Source organism: Ammospiza caudacuta, chromosome 9 (assembly GCF_027887145.1).
Source record: "Ammospiza caudacuta isolate bAmmCau1 chromosome 9, bAmmCau1.pri, whole genome shotgun sequence".
In the NCBI taxonomy this organism is placed as follows: Eukaryota; Metazoa; Chordata; class Aves; order Passeriformes; family Passerellidae; genus Ammospiza; species Ammospiza caudacuta.
Window position 1 is genome coordinate 20,001,385 of NC_080601.1, and position 16,574 is coordinate 20,017,958.

The following is a 16,574-nucleotide window of genomic DNA, read 5'->3' on the forward strand; positions in this document are numbered from 1 at the left end:
CTTCTTAAAGAAGGGAAATTGCTGATTAAACTTGGAGGTCCTGTGGACTTCTGCTTTGGCCAGTTCCTCATCTTCAATTTGAGAGTCTTGCTCACAGAAAGTACTACCTTCATTTTAGTGAGGCAGGGTAGTAACAACCTTGTAGTAGATGCATGATTGATAATCAAATTCCATTTTCAGGGCATTGGAGCACCCAGAGCTGACTGCAGTCAGGCTGCTGAGCTGCTGGGTGGGGTCAGCATCTGGGATCTGCCGCCACCAAAGCCAACCTGGGCCCCCCAGCAGTTTGCTATGCAGGTTATTTAAGTCAGACGAGTCAAGCCCTGACCAGGACCATTGCTTGCTGGTATCAGAGGCTAAAGTGGACTGGAGTAAGGCAGGAATTTTTCACCAGTACAAACAAAGAAAAGGAGAAGAAAATACTTCCCCTCTCACTGTAACGTTATAAGTGCCACTGAATGTAATGGTCAATTTTAGTCATTATTTAAAACAGCAAATTGGATCAACTTGTTTTACATTTCCACTGTGAGGCTGTTCGCTACAAGCTTGAATTTTATGGGAGGTAACAAATATTTTGACAAATACAAAATTCACCCTAAACATAGTTATTTCAGTTTTTGCTAAGTAGATGAACTACATCATGTGCACATTTATTTAAGCAATTATGTTGTTTAATATAATTTGTCTTCACATATTATTACATGGCAAAATAGTGAACGATGAGTCCATATTATTATTTTATTAGATAATTAACTTTTTACTTGTTATCTGTGTCAAGTTATATTTGGATGGAAATTAGAATTAAATTAAAAACAGTATTTGTAATTATTCATGCTAATTAAATAAAATGACCATAAGTTCCCTGACTTCCTAAATACATTAGAACAGAAAAAGCAAGCTTTTCTAAGCAGGTTTTGCATTAAAAAATTATTTATTAACTGGAGGGAAGGATAGCTATAAGGAGGAATTTGGATTGGTTTAAGAACCATATTTTAAAAATAATAGATTTCATTCTTTCCTACCAACTCTAATTCACTTACTTTGAGGAAAACAAATGTTCCCGCTTTTTCAAATCTGAGTTTGTTTCTTCATTTTAAATGACCAGATATTGAACTGAACAAAATTCTCTTTGGTTCACTTGCTAATCTGAAATTAAGGAAATAACATCTGCAGGAGGCTAAAGTTCTCGAAGGATTGTTTAGCATTTCAGAAAATCTTTCCAATTGTCTAGCCAGTGATTTCCCCATGATTAGCATCACTGCTTTCCTGAAAATCAGATTCTGTTTGAATACTACTTTATGTCTTTCAGTTATAGCAAGAATCCTTTTTTGTCAGTAATTCCAACATTTTTTGCATACATTCATGTCTGAATTAAAAAATAAACTGAAAAAACCCTGATTGTATGCCAGAGAGGGGAGGTCTGGAGGAAGGTAAAATCCATGAACTTTTTTCTCTCTCTGAATGTTCACAATGCAATTGAAAATGTCTGCATTGTCTGTTCCATATGAAGGACAGCAGGGTAGGTTTCCTAGCCTAGTGTCCAGCAAGTCACTAAGTGACAACTCATTCATGGACATTCCTTGAACATACTTAACAGGGAGAGATAACGATGACCTGTTTGCTCCATAGTAAAAAAATGGTTTTGTTTACTTGCTTTCAGAGATTTGAGAAATAAATGAGCCATCTAAGATGTGTTAATAGAATAATTGTCTGAAAGGGAGTGTTTGATATTGGCAGTACTAGGCAAGGCTGGGCTGTACACAGCTGTGGTGCTAAGCTGTGTCTTTGAACAGATACCCAGGGCTTTGGGGAGGGCCTTCTGGCCAGTTGAAGAGGTGGCTGCCTGTTTTGCAGCATTTCCAGCTCTTCAGTTCCAAGAAGCTCCCAGACAGATAAAGGGACTTCAGCAACACCATTCCTTAACTGTCTCACTGCATTTCAAGATTTTAGGTAGCTACAGATTGTTGAGGGTTTGATGCCTTTTGGAGGGGTGAGGTCTCAGAATGGTGTGAGCTGAAAGAGCTTGCTGATGACAGTTAGTCATGAGCCAGAAAGAAGGACTTTCTCTGAAGTCTTCAGAAAGGAAGACCTTCTGAAGACTGTATGATCTGGTATCATACAGCTATGGTGTGGAAAGACCTAGTACTATGTTTTTCTGTTTGGGAAGACTAAGCTGGGGAGACTTGCCTGCAGACTGAAGCTCTAAATCTCACCTTGTGAAGTGACCCCACACAGAATTTGTACCCTGAATGGGTAGGTTTGTTTCATAATGTGAAAACGTGAGTTCAGGTGTCAGGTATCACCTGAATTCACAGACTGCCCTGGACATTTTGTGAGGCATTTCAAGGATGATACCATAGCAGCAAAAGAGGCACCCAGCAAAAAAATTCACTATTACTCCAATATCCTTTCCTGGGATCAGGAGCTGGGTGACACCAAAGAAATCTGCATGCCTCTTCCTTAATTTTCTAGCTGGGGTAGATCAGGAGGCAGGACTGAGTTTCTCACATCTCTGCTCCTTCCTGAAAGCATTGCCCAGCCCCATAGCAAACATATCATGAATCATTCATCTTTAATAGATTATGCAGATTGAGAACATCAGATCAATGAAGATCAATACCTGCAACCATTTAATTGCCAGCAAAAACATTTTAAGAATGAGCATTATCTGAAGTCCTTTCTTGGGTAATGGCACCATTAATCCAAACATTGGATCCTGGCCTAAGTGTACAGGAAAAATTCTCCACCCCTCTTCCCTTGATGCCTTTCAGGTTGTTGAGGGGCTTTTTCTTCCCCTTTTCATTTCCAGTTTCTGAGTTTCTCCATCATTACCACCAGTGAACAGCTCCCAGTGCTAATAGTTCTGCTTTTGTTACTCTGCACTGATTGAAATGTCGCATACAGATTGAGATGTTAGTGCTAAGTTGCCACCTGGGAATGTCAAGCTGGGTCTGAAATGAACTTTTCTCACTCTTGGATCCAGATGGATCAGATGGGGATGTTCTCAAGCTGAGCTGAGAGTGTGGCAGGGAACAGAGTAGGGGTAGCACAGGGTGGGAGGGACATGAAGAAAATTTTTTTCCTCAGCCTACAGTCTCTTCTGTGAGACCAAATCTGCCTCATGCTGTGCCCTTGTGAGAGTCATGTCTGAGGCTTGTTTAGTGTCCCAGCCTTCAGGAAGCCTCCTCTCACACTGACAAGCTAGAATGCACCATCTTCACTTAGGCAAAAGGACTAAAAAGAACTATTTTCATGGCTTCTTTGAGTCTTAAACTGATTGTAGACACATCACCTTTACATTTAGCTGTGGGGATTTGCCTTGCTCTCCTACTGGCTTTGCCCCTCAAAGACAAGAAGATATTTCCTGTAAGAGATGTGAATCTGCTAAACAGTAGATGAATGACAGCTGAGTTTTGCAAATACAAAGAAAGGTAGAACACTTTTGCCACAGCTAAGCCATTTTTTTCTGGTTGGCTAAGAAACTGCATGTCTACAAGGATTCTGAATCAAGCCTGATAGCTGTAAAAGCCATGAAAAAGGTCTGGGATGTCATACTTTCCAGACATTTCCTGAATAATATAGTTCATCTCCCATACTCTCCATGAGATTTTGCAGACATGCTGGATGTCCTCTGTGTTTGAGTTAACTGTTACTAATCCTGCCTGATCCCAAAGTTCTTGGTAGCCAAGAGTTGCATGCAACAATATGCCTTTGCTCAACATTTGCTGAACAAGCAATGACTGCCTGCCTCAGCCATGAGCTGCCCTGACATCAGGAGCTATTAGCTGGGGCTTCTGCAAGAAAAAATTAGAGATACATACTCCAATGCTCTTGATTCTGTGCCATCAGAGGACACCTTTTTTGTCAAGGGACAAGAAGCTTCTTCCCTTACTAACAGGACTTAGACCTTTGTCATGAGTTGTTTCTCATCTTCTGCCACGAGGTTTCAAGAGGGGCTACAAAAGTTGTCGAGAAAGGGGAATATTCCAAACAGGGGCAAGTCACTTGAGCCTTGCAGCCACTTTATCTACCCAGGAGGAGATGTGCAAGTGTGGTAGCTGCAAAAGGAAAAGGAGAGGCAGCCACCAATGGCAACCAAGGCCTTGAGAAGAAGGGCTGTGACACCAGAATATTTCCTTACGGCTCTAGACACACGCAGAACAGGCAGCCTACACCAGTATCAGGACAGTGTGGGAGTGACCCGTGGCCTCAGGCCAAACTGTGCCACTCAGGTTCTGCATGTGCTACCAGCAATATGGAAGTTTCAGTGAAGCATCTGCTACAGGGGTTGCTCCTATTTCTCTGCATCCCGATTTGTCTGCTTTCATGTGCTTGCTCACAGTTTCTACTCTCCCAGACACACTTGAGTTTAAGGCGCCCACACATGAGGAAAGGCTGTGAACAAATATTTTTGCCAGCTTTCCTAAGAGACTCATGGACTTAAGGAGGAGGGAGTTTAGAAGTTGCAGTTCAGTAGATCTCAGTTTTTAATTTGCAAATGCCCCTTCCAAATGCCAGGGCTGAATAAAACTATTATTTCTCCAAAAGAAAGCCAAGTGAAGATCAAGGGTAAGCCATGACCCCATTGTTCTTAGATACAAAGGAAAAAAATCAGTGTGTATTTGGACATATTTGTTCTCCACCAACATCCCAACCTTAAGCCCCATCTGGGCACACAAGTTTGTGATTCACATCTGGGTTTGCCTATTTTTGAGTCACACCTGGACACATCTAAGTGTACTCAAAACTGCCAACACTCTGAATTTCAAACTTCTATTGAACCCTTATGTTCTCCACAATCTTTCTGTCTCTTTCCTTGTTTGCCACAGAGGGGTATCTTGCATTAGCAGAAAAAGCAGAAGCTAATGGTGATGAGGGAAATAAATAAAAAGCTTGGTTCTGCTGTTTGGTCAGGCAGCTTACCGGTCACCACAGGGTACGTCTGGGGTCCTGACACATTTGTCCCCAGGTCTGGGTTAGCAGAGGTGGATAGACTTGATTTGACTTCATCGAGACCAGGGGTCAGAGCTGGGAGGGAGTACTCATTACCCTGGGGAAGAGAGGAGAAAGACAGCTTGCTATTGATGTGATGGGAGAAAGGGAAGGGTGCACAGATGGGGAGGAGGAAGAGGAGAGATGCAAACCCTTGCACAGATGGAAGAGGAGGAGGAGGAGGAAATGGAGAAGATAAAGTGACAAGAAGGTTGAGGGGGATGAGGAGGGGGTATCCTAGGATGAACTATCCCACCTGCCTGCTTGATGCTGTGAAGGGGAAGAGAGGTGAGGGATCTGGCCTGTTATCTGTGGTATGGCTGGGCCCCCATTTGATGCTGTGGGGATGGGGATGGCTGTCTGTGCCAGCCCATGGGAAAAGAAAGGGGAAATCCACATCCCCTCCTCTTGGCTGAGTGGAGGTGGGAGGTGTTTGCCCTGGTGACAAGGACAGCTGGGGCATAGGACTACAATGACATGACTAGGACAGGCAGGCTGTAGGAAGCAGCCAGTGTTGGCGCACTGTCACCAGGGTCTCTGCCTGGGTCGCCTTTCTCCCCTCCGCTGTTACCTCTGTCCTAGCTTTTTAAAAACAAAGAAGCCTCATCCCCTGCCTCTGTCACTCTGTGCATTGGGGTATGAAATTGGGGAGGGGGGAGCCACATGGCTAACAGAAGGGTGGGAGGGGGAGAGCCATTGAATCTGAAAGGGTGTCCTGTCCGAAAGCCTCTGGTAATTGCCTTTTTATTGTGGCAGCCTCCAGACCAGACGCAGGAGCTGGAGAAACCAGGAAGGCTACAAAACAGCAGGAAAAGTTGCTCTGATTAATATTACGTTAAATTAAAACTGATTTTCTGCTCTTTCTCCTCTGTTTTTTTCCATGCACTTCCCCAGCCCCCTCCCCACATCTTCCCCTCCTCCAGCAGGTTCCACGCATGCTGCCCCCTCCCCGCCCCTGTCCCTGCTTGGCTAGGACTGCCTAGTCATTTCCAATTCCTTCTTGTATTGATCTTCCTGTAGAAATCAGTTTTGTAATTAGCTGCAAATTAGGCCTTCTACTGGGGGTGAGCCTGCCCCCTGATTTATCACCAGAGTAATTCGCTGTGATCGGAGAGAAATTAAAATGAACTCAATTAGGCTTTGGATTTGCTTTATGGGCCCTGCTCAGAGTTTCAGGGGGAAAAATGACTGTGCTGGTGCTTAATAGTCTAATGAAAGTAAATAAAGGTTATTCATTGTAATAAACCCAGGGACTCTGGGATGAAGGGAGTCCACAGCCAACCTCTCCTTCTCTTCCTTTGTTGGTTTATGGCTTGGGGCGGTTTAAAAAGACTTTTGATTTTCATTTTATTAAGACAAACAGCTTTTGGGATAAAAGGCTGGGAGAGCGGGGGAGTAAAGAAAAGGTGGGCAGAGCTGCAGAAGTGTGGAAAACTATGTTGGAGATAGGAGTCGAATGTCAGCTTTGGGCCATGAAGGAAAATGATCCATTTAAACCCAACACTGTGGCTCGCTGGTCACCAGTGTGATCTCAGGGTGCAGGAGTTTCTATGCAGTGCTGTCTGCCAGTGAACATAGATGGGGGGTAGGCATGTTCATGGCAAGCTACAGACAGGTCTGTGTGCAGAGGGAAAAGTGGTCATGGAGATGTAGGGAGAGCACAGTGTGCACATTTATGGCAAGTTTACCAGAGGAGGTAAAGCTTGTGTATAAGCACAGTGATACAGTTATGAATAGACAGGGCTGTAAAAGGTATGTGCAATAACAGGTCAGCATGAGAACAAGGGACAGAGAGGAGGAGAGGGATTTTGGTGGGGGAATCTCCCTGCCATCATCCTCGCAGTGCCTGTGGGTTCCCATTACCAGGCCAGGCCCTCACCTGCTCAGATTTGATGTGCTCTGATGTTTGAAAGACGTCAGGGTAAGAAGGACGCTCAAAAACTCGATCTAAAGCTTCCAGCTGCTGCTGGGTGAAAGTGTCGCCACGAAGGTGCTTCCGCAAACTGTCCACGCTGCTCTGGGAATCTCCATTGGGAACTGAGCCCTCGGATACATCTGCAGGGCACAGACAGAGAAAACAGGGAGTTAGCACCACCCTGGCTTGGATGGGTAATGGATGCAGGACAAGAAAAGAGCAGGAAAGAGGGAGGCTCTGTGCCTCCACCCAGGTAGCTGCGCCACTCCTGAGGGAAGAGGAGGCTGCAGGGGTCCAAGAGGAACCCCCTTCTCTCTGATGGAGTGGCCAGGCTGCTCCAATGGGTTCTGTGGGATTCTCCTGCCCAGGATGAGTGAGGCTGTGGAGAATGGCACTTAGCTCAGAGATGAGTTTCGGTTCCGCTGATTTTTAGTGTTAAAAATTGCCAAATCTCCACTGCCGAGCATAAAATGGGAGCAAAGCACAGCGATTAGCATCGCTAGAAGACCACTGGAGAGGCAGTTCACAGAGAAACAAGAGTGCTGAGGATGGGCTGTAGTGGAGAGGACTGGGGGAGCCTGCAATGGGAAAAAGGCTCTCTTGCAGTTTGGAGGGGAGCCAGTCTCTGTTGTAGCTCCCCAGTTCTATGAGCTGCTATCACTGTTCTAATTTCTTCTGATCATATCCTTTCATTCCCCTTAGATAACAGGGAAATCTGGTTTCTGACTCCATGTTTCACCAGAGACAAATCTCTCCCTGCGGGGCAGCTATCCCATCCAACATATGTTGGTTTCTGTCCCATTCACCTATGTGTAGCTTGTGATTTATCATGACCCATATCTCTGTTATAAAACTCCCTCCAAAATGAGATGAATCTTTGTCTCTGCCAGTCTCCCTTCTTATCCAAAATGAATTACTGTATTACAAAACCTAGGTGGGAATTACAAAATTCCCACCTGCTCAGTGGGATCCAGCCTTCCTTGTACTACTTTGTTCTTACTAGGAATATAGCTGCATTCTGGTAGAAGCTTCCCTGGAAGTGCATCTCTGTCCCTACAACAGCCCTCTGACACAGTCCAATCTCACAGCAGTGCCTTCTGCCATGCTCCAGGGTGTCTGTATTTCTGTTGTGCCATCCTACATCCCTTACAGCTCACTCATCCCCTCTGCTGTGAATCCGTTATAAATGCCCTGCCCCATCCAGAGTGATTTTTTTCCTATGATGAACCATCTGATCACCTATCTGGGTTTGGTTTGGTTTTTTCCCTCTGTTATCCCCCAATTCAAATGAGGTGCATTTTTCTCTGTTATAACCCCTTTCTATCTAGAGTAAGTCTCCTGCTATTAGCATCTGTCATGTCCAAGGTGAGTCTGTCTGTTATAACCTCCTGTCCCAGCTGAAGTGAATCTTCCTCTGTCATAATCCCTCATCTCATCTAAGGCAAGTCTGCTCATTATAATATCCTCCAACTGTGCTGAGTATCTTTCTGCTGTCACATCTCAGCCTAACTTTGGCAATAATCCCTCCTTCATCCATGCTGATACACCTCCATACTCTCCATGCTGAATCCTTACCTACTGTGCTTCATCAGACACAAGTCTGCCTGCCTTATCACCCTGACTAACCTAAGATCAGGTTCTCCCTCTTGTGCTGCAATTATCTTCCTGGTTTTTCACTAATATGCCTCATACTTAAGCCTTTCTTGGTGGCCTCCAGTCAGTGAATCTCAGAAATTTGCTGTCAGGAAGTTGGTCCAGGGTTCTGTATAGACGTTTTCCTTCCTCCATGCAATCATGAGGTGCTCATGGACACTTGATGCTCCCAGGAGCCTGGAGTGACATTCACTGTGCAGCATCCAGAACAATACCATTCTGCTGCTTCCTCTTTTAGCTCATGGATAGTGCCAGGATGGTATTTTCCTGGCACAGTTAATGCCCAACTGGTGGCCCAGAGTTATGACTGAGCCTGCTGCCTTCTGGCTATGAGATATATCCGTTTATAGGTGATTATACGATATGATATAATCAATAGTACATTATATACAGTAGCGTAGTACAGTACCACTCACAAGACCATAGAAAATATTACATATTGATTTGTCCCTGCCAGCAGCCTTCCCTCAAGCAGCCTCTTCTCTCTTTCTTTTCCACCCCAAGCCAGAGCAAGGCTGTTTACTGGCACTGATCCCTGGAGTTTTCTCCTCTCCCCAGGCTTATATGCCCAAGAGAAAGTTATAAATTTCCTGAAATCTGGAGTTCATGACAGATTTGACTAAGAAAACAAAGCAAGGATTAGGCTTGGTGGACTGCACACTGTGTGGGTCAGTACAGTTTTCATGTTTTATATGACACTGGGCTGTTTCTGCAGGTGCTGAATTTCAGGACTAGAACTCTGGTCTTCCCTGCAGAAAGCTAGCAACACAAGACCAGAACTCCTGAGTCCAGACTCAGGAAAAAAAATGTTTCTGTATCAGCCTGAACGTGTCTGCAGCCTGTGAAGCAGTTTGTCTTTGAGGATTTTTCCACGTGTCAGTCAGTGTGTATGATTGTACACACCATGACACTAATACACATGGGTATTTTTGCAGTAGATAATTATTCTGTTATTCTTTAGATTCTGCATCACAGTACATACCTGACCAGGCATTTGTCTGTGGCTGCTGGTTTTGGCTATACCTGATTTTCAAGGATGGCAGCCTTAAACTCCACATGGTGTTTGGTGTGAGTGGCCTGATGCACAGTAAAACTTTCACTGATTGTCATTAAACTAGATTTTACCCTTAGTGAGTTGCCCTGAGTGGTTGCACAGATTTGTGCACACATGCACAGCTATTTGCAATTCTGTCTGCCTTCAGAGCCCTGTGCACATGTGTCTCCCGCGTGTGCACAGGCCATGCCTTTGTGTGAAGAAGCTGAAATCACAGCTTTCCTGAGTCGCTGTAAGAGTCTCTTTTCCTTCATTTATTCAGGGGCCCTTCAGATCTTGACAAATCTGTCACTCTAAATTTGCGGGAGATTATGGTGCTCTCTGCCTAGCACGGAGAGAGGTGATATATGATATCTGCTGCCCCTATTGATTGCCTGATCTGGTGGCAGAGGGCTGGCGAAATGAACTTGAAATGAACATCATGCCTCAACTCATTGTGCGTATAATACACTACTTAATCCCACATTTTTGAGCCGCTATGGAATTCAATTGATCAATCATGTCCTTCTGATAGTACTGTTTTAGGGGTTATTGCTGCTCTGCTCACTGACCTTTCTATTTATTTATTTATTTATGTCAGAGTGTGTGCGTGTGCATGTGCACACATAAGCGTGTATGTGTATTTGGGAAACCCAGGACCAGCTGATGAGAGAGCATCTGTACAGTCTACAGGAAATGAAAGAGAAGGATGAAGGAAGGAGAAGGGTAAAGATTGGGGTTAAATAAGAGATAAGATTGATCAAAGCAAGCAAATGGATAGAGAGGGGTACAAAAGTTGTAAGGCAAAAGACAATGCTTTAGTTTAGGTTGAAATTCCTGGAGGGGAGAGGGATGAAGGAGGGGGATGGGCCACTCTGCCCTAGCCTATGCTTTAAAATCTGCAAAAGCAAGGAAACTTTGACAGAGGCCTGCAGGGTACCTCAATGCCGATCTTGTCTAAACAGCTTGCAGTAGGATTTGGCTTAGTAATGGTAGAATGCATGAATCCCAAACTTCACAGAGCAATTATATGAATTGTGCATATATATTTTACTTTTGAAGCAGAGGTTTCACACAGGTGATCCTGAAAGACAGGTTTGTATGTCTTGTGTTGCTAAAGCTGAGACATTCACAGTCACAGATCATTTTATTTTCTTCAAAACCAAATGATTGTAAGTCCCCTGTGTTTGTCTTCTGGTGTCAAAACCTACAGAGGATGTGTTTTCATTTTTTCTCTGAAACTGCAAGGGCCAGACACTTATATCTGATTTTAGATCAAAGTTGAATTCTCATCTAAGGGTATGACTCTGTAAGCTGGACTGTCAGGAGAAGCTTCAAATAGTGTAATATACAAAGTATAAGAGCTGGCAGCCATGTGGGTATGAGCAAAGGTGGCAGAAAAGACCAGAGAGGACTTTGGAGAAGAGATGGAGTCCATCAGAGGGCTGAGGGTGCTAGTGAAGAAAGGCCTTGTGGAGAAAATCTGATTTGGGAAAGTCTGTCAGATCCTAGGAGGAATGGCACTGTGCTGGGCAACAGTCACTTCAGCTGATGAAGAACAGTGCTAAAAGCTTATAGGACAGGTATTTGCCAAGAAAGCAGATATTGGAAGGGGTCCTGTTCAAAGGAGTAATGGAAGACTTCAGCTGCAGGATGAGTCTGAGGATGCCACGTGGGTAACTGTGGTAACTGTACCCAATCAGGAATCAGCATCATCACCTTTCCCAGTTCCCTTTTAGTGGAAGGAAAACCTCTCTTTAAATCATAAGAATCTTAACAAACTGCTTGAGAGGCAAACCATGGCCTCAATCACTCTGTCCCTCACAAAGGCACACATTGCTGTCAGTGTGATCAGGCCTTGCACATGTGACAGGAAATATCTCTCCTCCAAGGGACAGCCAAGGGAGTGCACACAGTGAATGTTCAGAGTAAACCCTCAACACAAAACACAGAAATGCTCCATGGGTGTCACAGAGCTATTCTGACAGATAACAAGGAAATGCTGTGCCAAAGAACAACAGAACAACCTTGACTACATCTGACACAGGGAATATGCCTGTTAAATAATTCCAAAACAAAGAGACATTCTCAGGTCTGGAAGCCACAAAAACACCAAAATGGACAAGTAGTGCAAAGTAGCATAATTCATTACTTCCCTGGCCACATGTGACACACAGAACTCTTGCTCAGGGTGGGACAGGACCATCTCAACAAATAATTCAGAAGTATTGCTGACATAGGGAGATCTTTGTGGCACAGAAACATCTAGGAAGGTCATGAGAAGCTGTGCAGCTACCACACAAACATGGAGATACTGCTCTCTTTTAGGGAAGGGGCTATTACCATTCCTATGACGTCTGCCTGCAGTGCCATGGGGGCTTGATTTCAGCTGGGCCCTTGCAACTCTACCAATAAAAATCACAGTCATAACAAAAGCGAATGTGACTGGCATGAGAACTGCCAGCCAGGTGACACAGCAGAACCCATCTAATTGTCAAAGGCTCTGAGGGAAGCACAACTGTCTGATGCAGTGATGCTGAGCTGGCGGCTGCAATGCTGTCCCTCTGCACCAGCAAGGCGACCCTGTCTTCTCTTGCAGCCTGCCTGCACCATCCCTGCCGGGGTGCTGAACTCAGAGCAGCCCTCTCCTACTCCCTGAGCATTTGTGGATACATGTGCTGCCCCTTCCCAAATCACACTTTTGTGTTAAGACTGCTCTTTCCCTTTTTCCGATTTCTCTTCTCTTTTTTCCCCCTCTGATGTGTTCCCTTGTCCCCATGCAGCCTGGGCCTGTCAGGCAGCTTTCCTGTCCATCCCGGGGGGCCTTTCCCCACACTGCCAGTTGTTGCAGTTTCAAACTCAATTGTTCTCCTCGGTACTGAGGCAAATGGAGTCATTAATTACCTTCTATCGGCTGGGCCGAGTTCAGAACGCGATCGATAGCCAGTGCTTGTCATTCAGGGCAGCCAGCCCTGCGCAGGCCCTCGTGCTGCCTTCAGTGCAACACGAAGGACCCCAGCACCAGCAGACCTGGCCTTCAGACCCGGGTCTCAAGCTCCCCCTGGGAACAGCACACATCCTGCATCTGTGTCTGAACTGACCCCAACCAAGAGAGAGGCGAAGGACAAGGACCTTGTCCTGAGGTAGTGGGTCACACATTTTCAGAGGGCCAGGATTGTCTGGTACTGATGTCCTGATCCACACAAGCTCATCCAGTCTAGCTGTCACAATGTTTCTAGAGACACTGTTTGCATCCTCAGTAATTATTAAACTAATACTGTACTCCCTCCAGTAAGGATAAGCACAAGGACTGGCAGTCCTTACCTGGTGATCTTTTTGCCTTTCTTGCCCCACTAGTTAGAGGTTTGGAAAAGGAAGGCTATAAATTTTGGGTTACATTTCCTTCCAGGAGAATTTTTGTGGTCTTTTAGACAGTGCAAAAGATGTCATCTCTAGATGGGTCACTTCTATGTTTTAGCATGTAGTAGTGTTGCAAGAATTCTGAGTGCTTTGATTGTAATAACTGGTGGGGAGAAAGATGAACCTCAAATTCAGATGGGAAGGATCCTAAGTGAGTGCAGAATAGAGATGATGGAGCATGGAAGGGGCTGGCAAGGTTCAGGAATGCACAGAGAAGGAATGTTATCAGGGATGTACGCTGCGATGGTGAAAGAAGATACGTTATGTACAGTATCCTGCAGAAATAGGAATAGTGGGACATAAATACTGGAGGATTATCACCTCAAGGAAGACCATCAGCCTTCATGAACTCCAGACTTGTTCAGATTCCTGTGTCCATTTGCCTCAAGGGAATCCACAGACCTGAATTTCAGTATGCTAATTGATAGTACTGTGCTGGTCCATGTGTCCCTGTAGTTGAAGTGTGTCAGCAACACATAGACTGTATGTATTTCTTTCTTACATGCTCAGGCTTAAAGCAGAAAGGCTCAGAAACAACAGATTTTATGTTTTGAAATGAGGGTATAGCTCACATGAGGAATTGGTGAGTAAGGAAGGCTGCTTGTGCAGGGAAATGAGTGTGCCTGACTGAGGAAGAGTGAGATGTGTGCTGGTGCCTGACAGCAGTGCTTTTTACACAGGGTTGTGTATGACTGAGTACCCTAGATGGAGCAGGAATGGGCAGTGCAGCTTGAATACAGGCCTTACATGAGCAAAAATGGCAGTGCTCAATGAGAATGTAAATGTAATGAATTGTGTGTGCAAATGTGTAATGAAGTGTGTGCCCAGATCAGTCTTGGATTATCATGGGAGCATGTAAAATGCATTTAAGGAAGTGAGTGTGTATATGCATATGAAAATCATATGTATTTACTACTGTATCTAAGTGTATGATTGCAAATTTGGACAAGAGCATCTGGGAAACTAAGCCTGTGTTGGATAGTAAAAATCAGCACATCAGCCTTACTGAAAATGCCAGCAAAAGTCTTTCCAGGTGTTAGGATGCAAGCAGCTGTCTCAGATGTGTATACAACACGTACTACAGCATGTGTGGGTGTGCAAGTTTAGCCTAGGTAGTAGTTTCCTCGGTCCAGTATCTCTTACTAGTGCTATTAGGTTTGACTGTTAGACAAACAGAAATGCAGCTGCCTCTAGAATCCAGTACACTGCTTTGTTTACATTGACAGAGTAGCAACTGGCATTCTTACATTATACAGTGAGCCAGATCCTCTGGTCAGTGTACATCTGTAAGTCTCTTGCATTCAGTAGTTATACTGATTTACACATCCTAAAAGTTATCAGAAGGGTTATGCTGATTTATGCTGTTATGGTGTTGTGGTGTCCACAACACCGCCTGCAGCGCAGTGTCCTCGGATACAGCTGCTGCTGCAGGGAGCTCAGAGCTATGCTTTCCCTCTGCCAGAGAAGGTGATGCTCCCAGCATCATTGGTGTGGCTTAACTCTCTTCTCTCATCTTCCTAAGCATGTTTGTTGGGGAGCTACTTCTCAGTAGGATCCCCCCTTGGTGAGCATATAAAAAAGGGGTGGCTTTTGTTAGCTCCAAAGGAGAGAAGCAACACAAAAAATTACATCGCATGCAGCCCTAACTATGCTTGTTTAGAGAAACTGCTTGCATTTATGAAGTCTTTGGTGCGGAAAGCAGGGTTGCAAATGACTGCATCAGAGCGACAGTAAAGGCCATTAATTTCCTGTTATGTTTTCCTGTGTTGGGGGCTTTATTAATTTAATTTTACACTGTCGAACAACAGCGAGCGCTGACACCGCCACACTTGGAGGGTTTTTTTTTTTCCTCAAGCAGCGCTTTGCCTGACATGGAAATCAACACTGCAATCAGGATTGCTAGACACAAAGCAGGGAGCCCAGAGCTCGACTGTCACCATCCAATTCCACCTCCCAGTTTGTGGGAATCCCTGAGATTCCAGTGGAGAGCACTGAGAAGACACCAGCATATAGACCGAGTGGATCTGGGTCAGACCATGGGCAGTCTAGAAAATATGAATTCCCCTTTAGACTGCTTGGTTCCGTCGGCTTGGTCCCCCACTAATATGCCTCCTTTCCTTCTGTTTCCCTCTAGACTTTCCCTTCCTTTCATTCCACCTATTTTCCCCTCATGTACACTTTTACCTTAACCTCATCAGTCAAAGGAGTCTGTACCTGCCCCTGAGCCAGATACTTGTGAATCATGTTATTGGAAGCTCTTCTGAGTCAGCACTAAACCAGTATTCAAGCAGAGTGTTTTTAGAGCTGCCATTTTTGACGTGCCATAAAACAAAGGCTCCAATCACTCAGAGTCATTAAAATTCCCATGGCATTTTTTGCAAGAGTGCAGACATTAACCTGGCTGTCCTGAACAAAATCCAGCCTGAGTGATTACCCACAGCATATCTTAATTCTCCTGTGGTTTCATTTGGACATGGCACAGCAAAATTTCACAGTTGATGCTCTGTATTGTTTAACATCTGCCATGGTCCACCTGAGAGTCAGCCACATTTCAGTAGAAAATGAGATCTTAAGAATGGGAAGGTTAATAAACAACATATGATACAGGATGGGTAATTGTGAAATGCCATGCAATAAAAGAGCTACAGGCTTGCAATAGGCAGCAATCTGCTTGAAACATCACCATGCAAAATATTTCTTTTTTGAATCCTCATTCCTATAATAACTGTTAACCATTAGAATAATTTGTCATCTTTCTGCATGAGGTCACACGAAGGCCATTATAGGTTCATGAAGGAACTTATACTGATGTGACCTCTATAAAATGTATATTGCAATATGTTCCAAATTGTAAGAGCTAGTCTCCAAACAAGAGAGGGCCCAGCCATGGGCAGCAATCAGTTTCACAAACAAGTGAGGTCTCTGCAGAGAAAAGCCACAAGTATTTTTGAGGATTAGCTAGTGGAGTATTGTTTTTTGTTTGCTGGGATTTAATAAAGTTGTCCCAAACTCTAGAACAGTTCTGATCTTCTTGGAAAGTCAACCCTTCTGTTCAAGGCCTACCTCTTATCAGACTAGATGCCAAAAGGCAAAGCAAAAGAGCACCAAGTCCTTTGGGAAACCAGGCATGGAAGTATACCTGTCCTTTATAATAGCCTTTTCTAGGGCATTTAAGAGAGGAGTAGAAGGCACTCAAGGTTTGATGAACATTTCATAACAACAATCACCTCATTAAGGTTTAATCAGATGTCTACCAATCTGTTCCAATGCAGATCCCCTAGCTTAAAACCAGAATAGCTCCTCTGACCAAAAAAAAAAGTCAGGGCCAAAGAGAGAAAGAAATCCTGACCTGATGCACATCCAAAAGGAAACCGTGATACCCATGACCTGGCTCCTGTTCTGTCTCTGTACTCATATGTGTTTTCCTGTAGCTGTTGACCTCTGTGGGAAAAGGCCTTTCTACTTTGAACCTATTGGGATGTAAGCAGTAGGATGCTTGGATGAATGAAGGAAAAGTGAAAGGAAAATGTGAATCCAGGCATTATTTTTAGGCCTCTTAAC

The 16,574-nt window shown here is 44.5% G+C and overlaps 1 protein-coding gene across 1 annotated transcript in view; it reads right to left on the reverse strand.

Annotated features, from left to right (window-relative positions):
- Positions 1–16,574, reverse strand: part of PAX2 (paired box 2) — an 85,484-nt gene that overhangs the window by 20,732 nt on the left and 48,178 nt on the right. Inside the window, 2 exon segments of the mRNA XM_058810923.1 lie at positions 4,924–5,050; positions 6,872–7,047. Of these exon segments, the coding sequence (XP_058666906.1) occupies positions 4,924–5,050; positions 6,872–7,047 (303 nt within the window).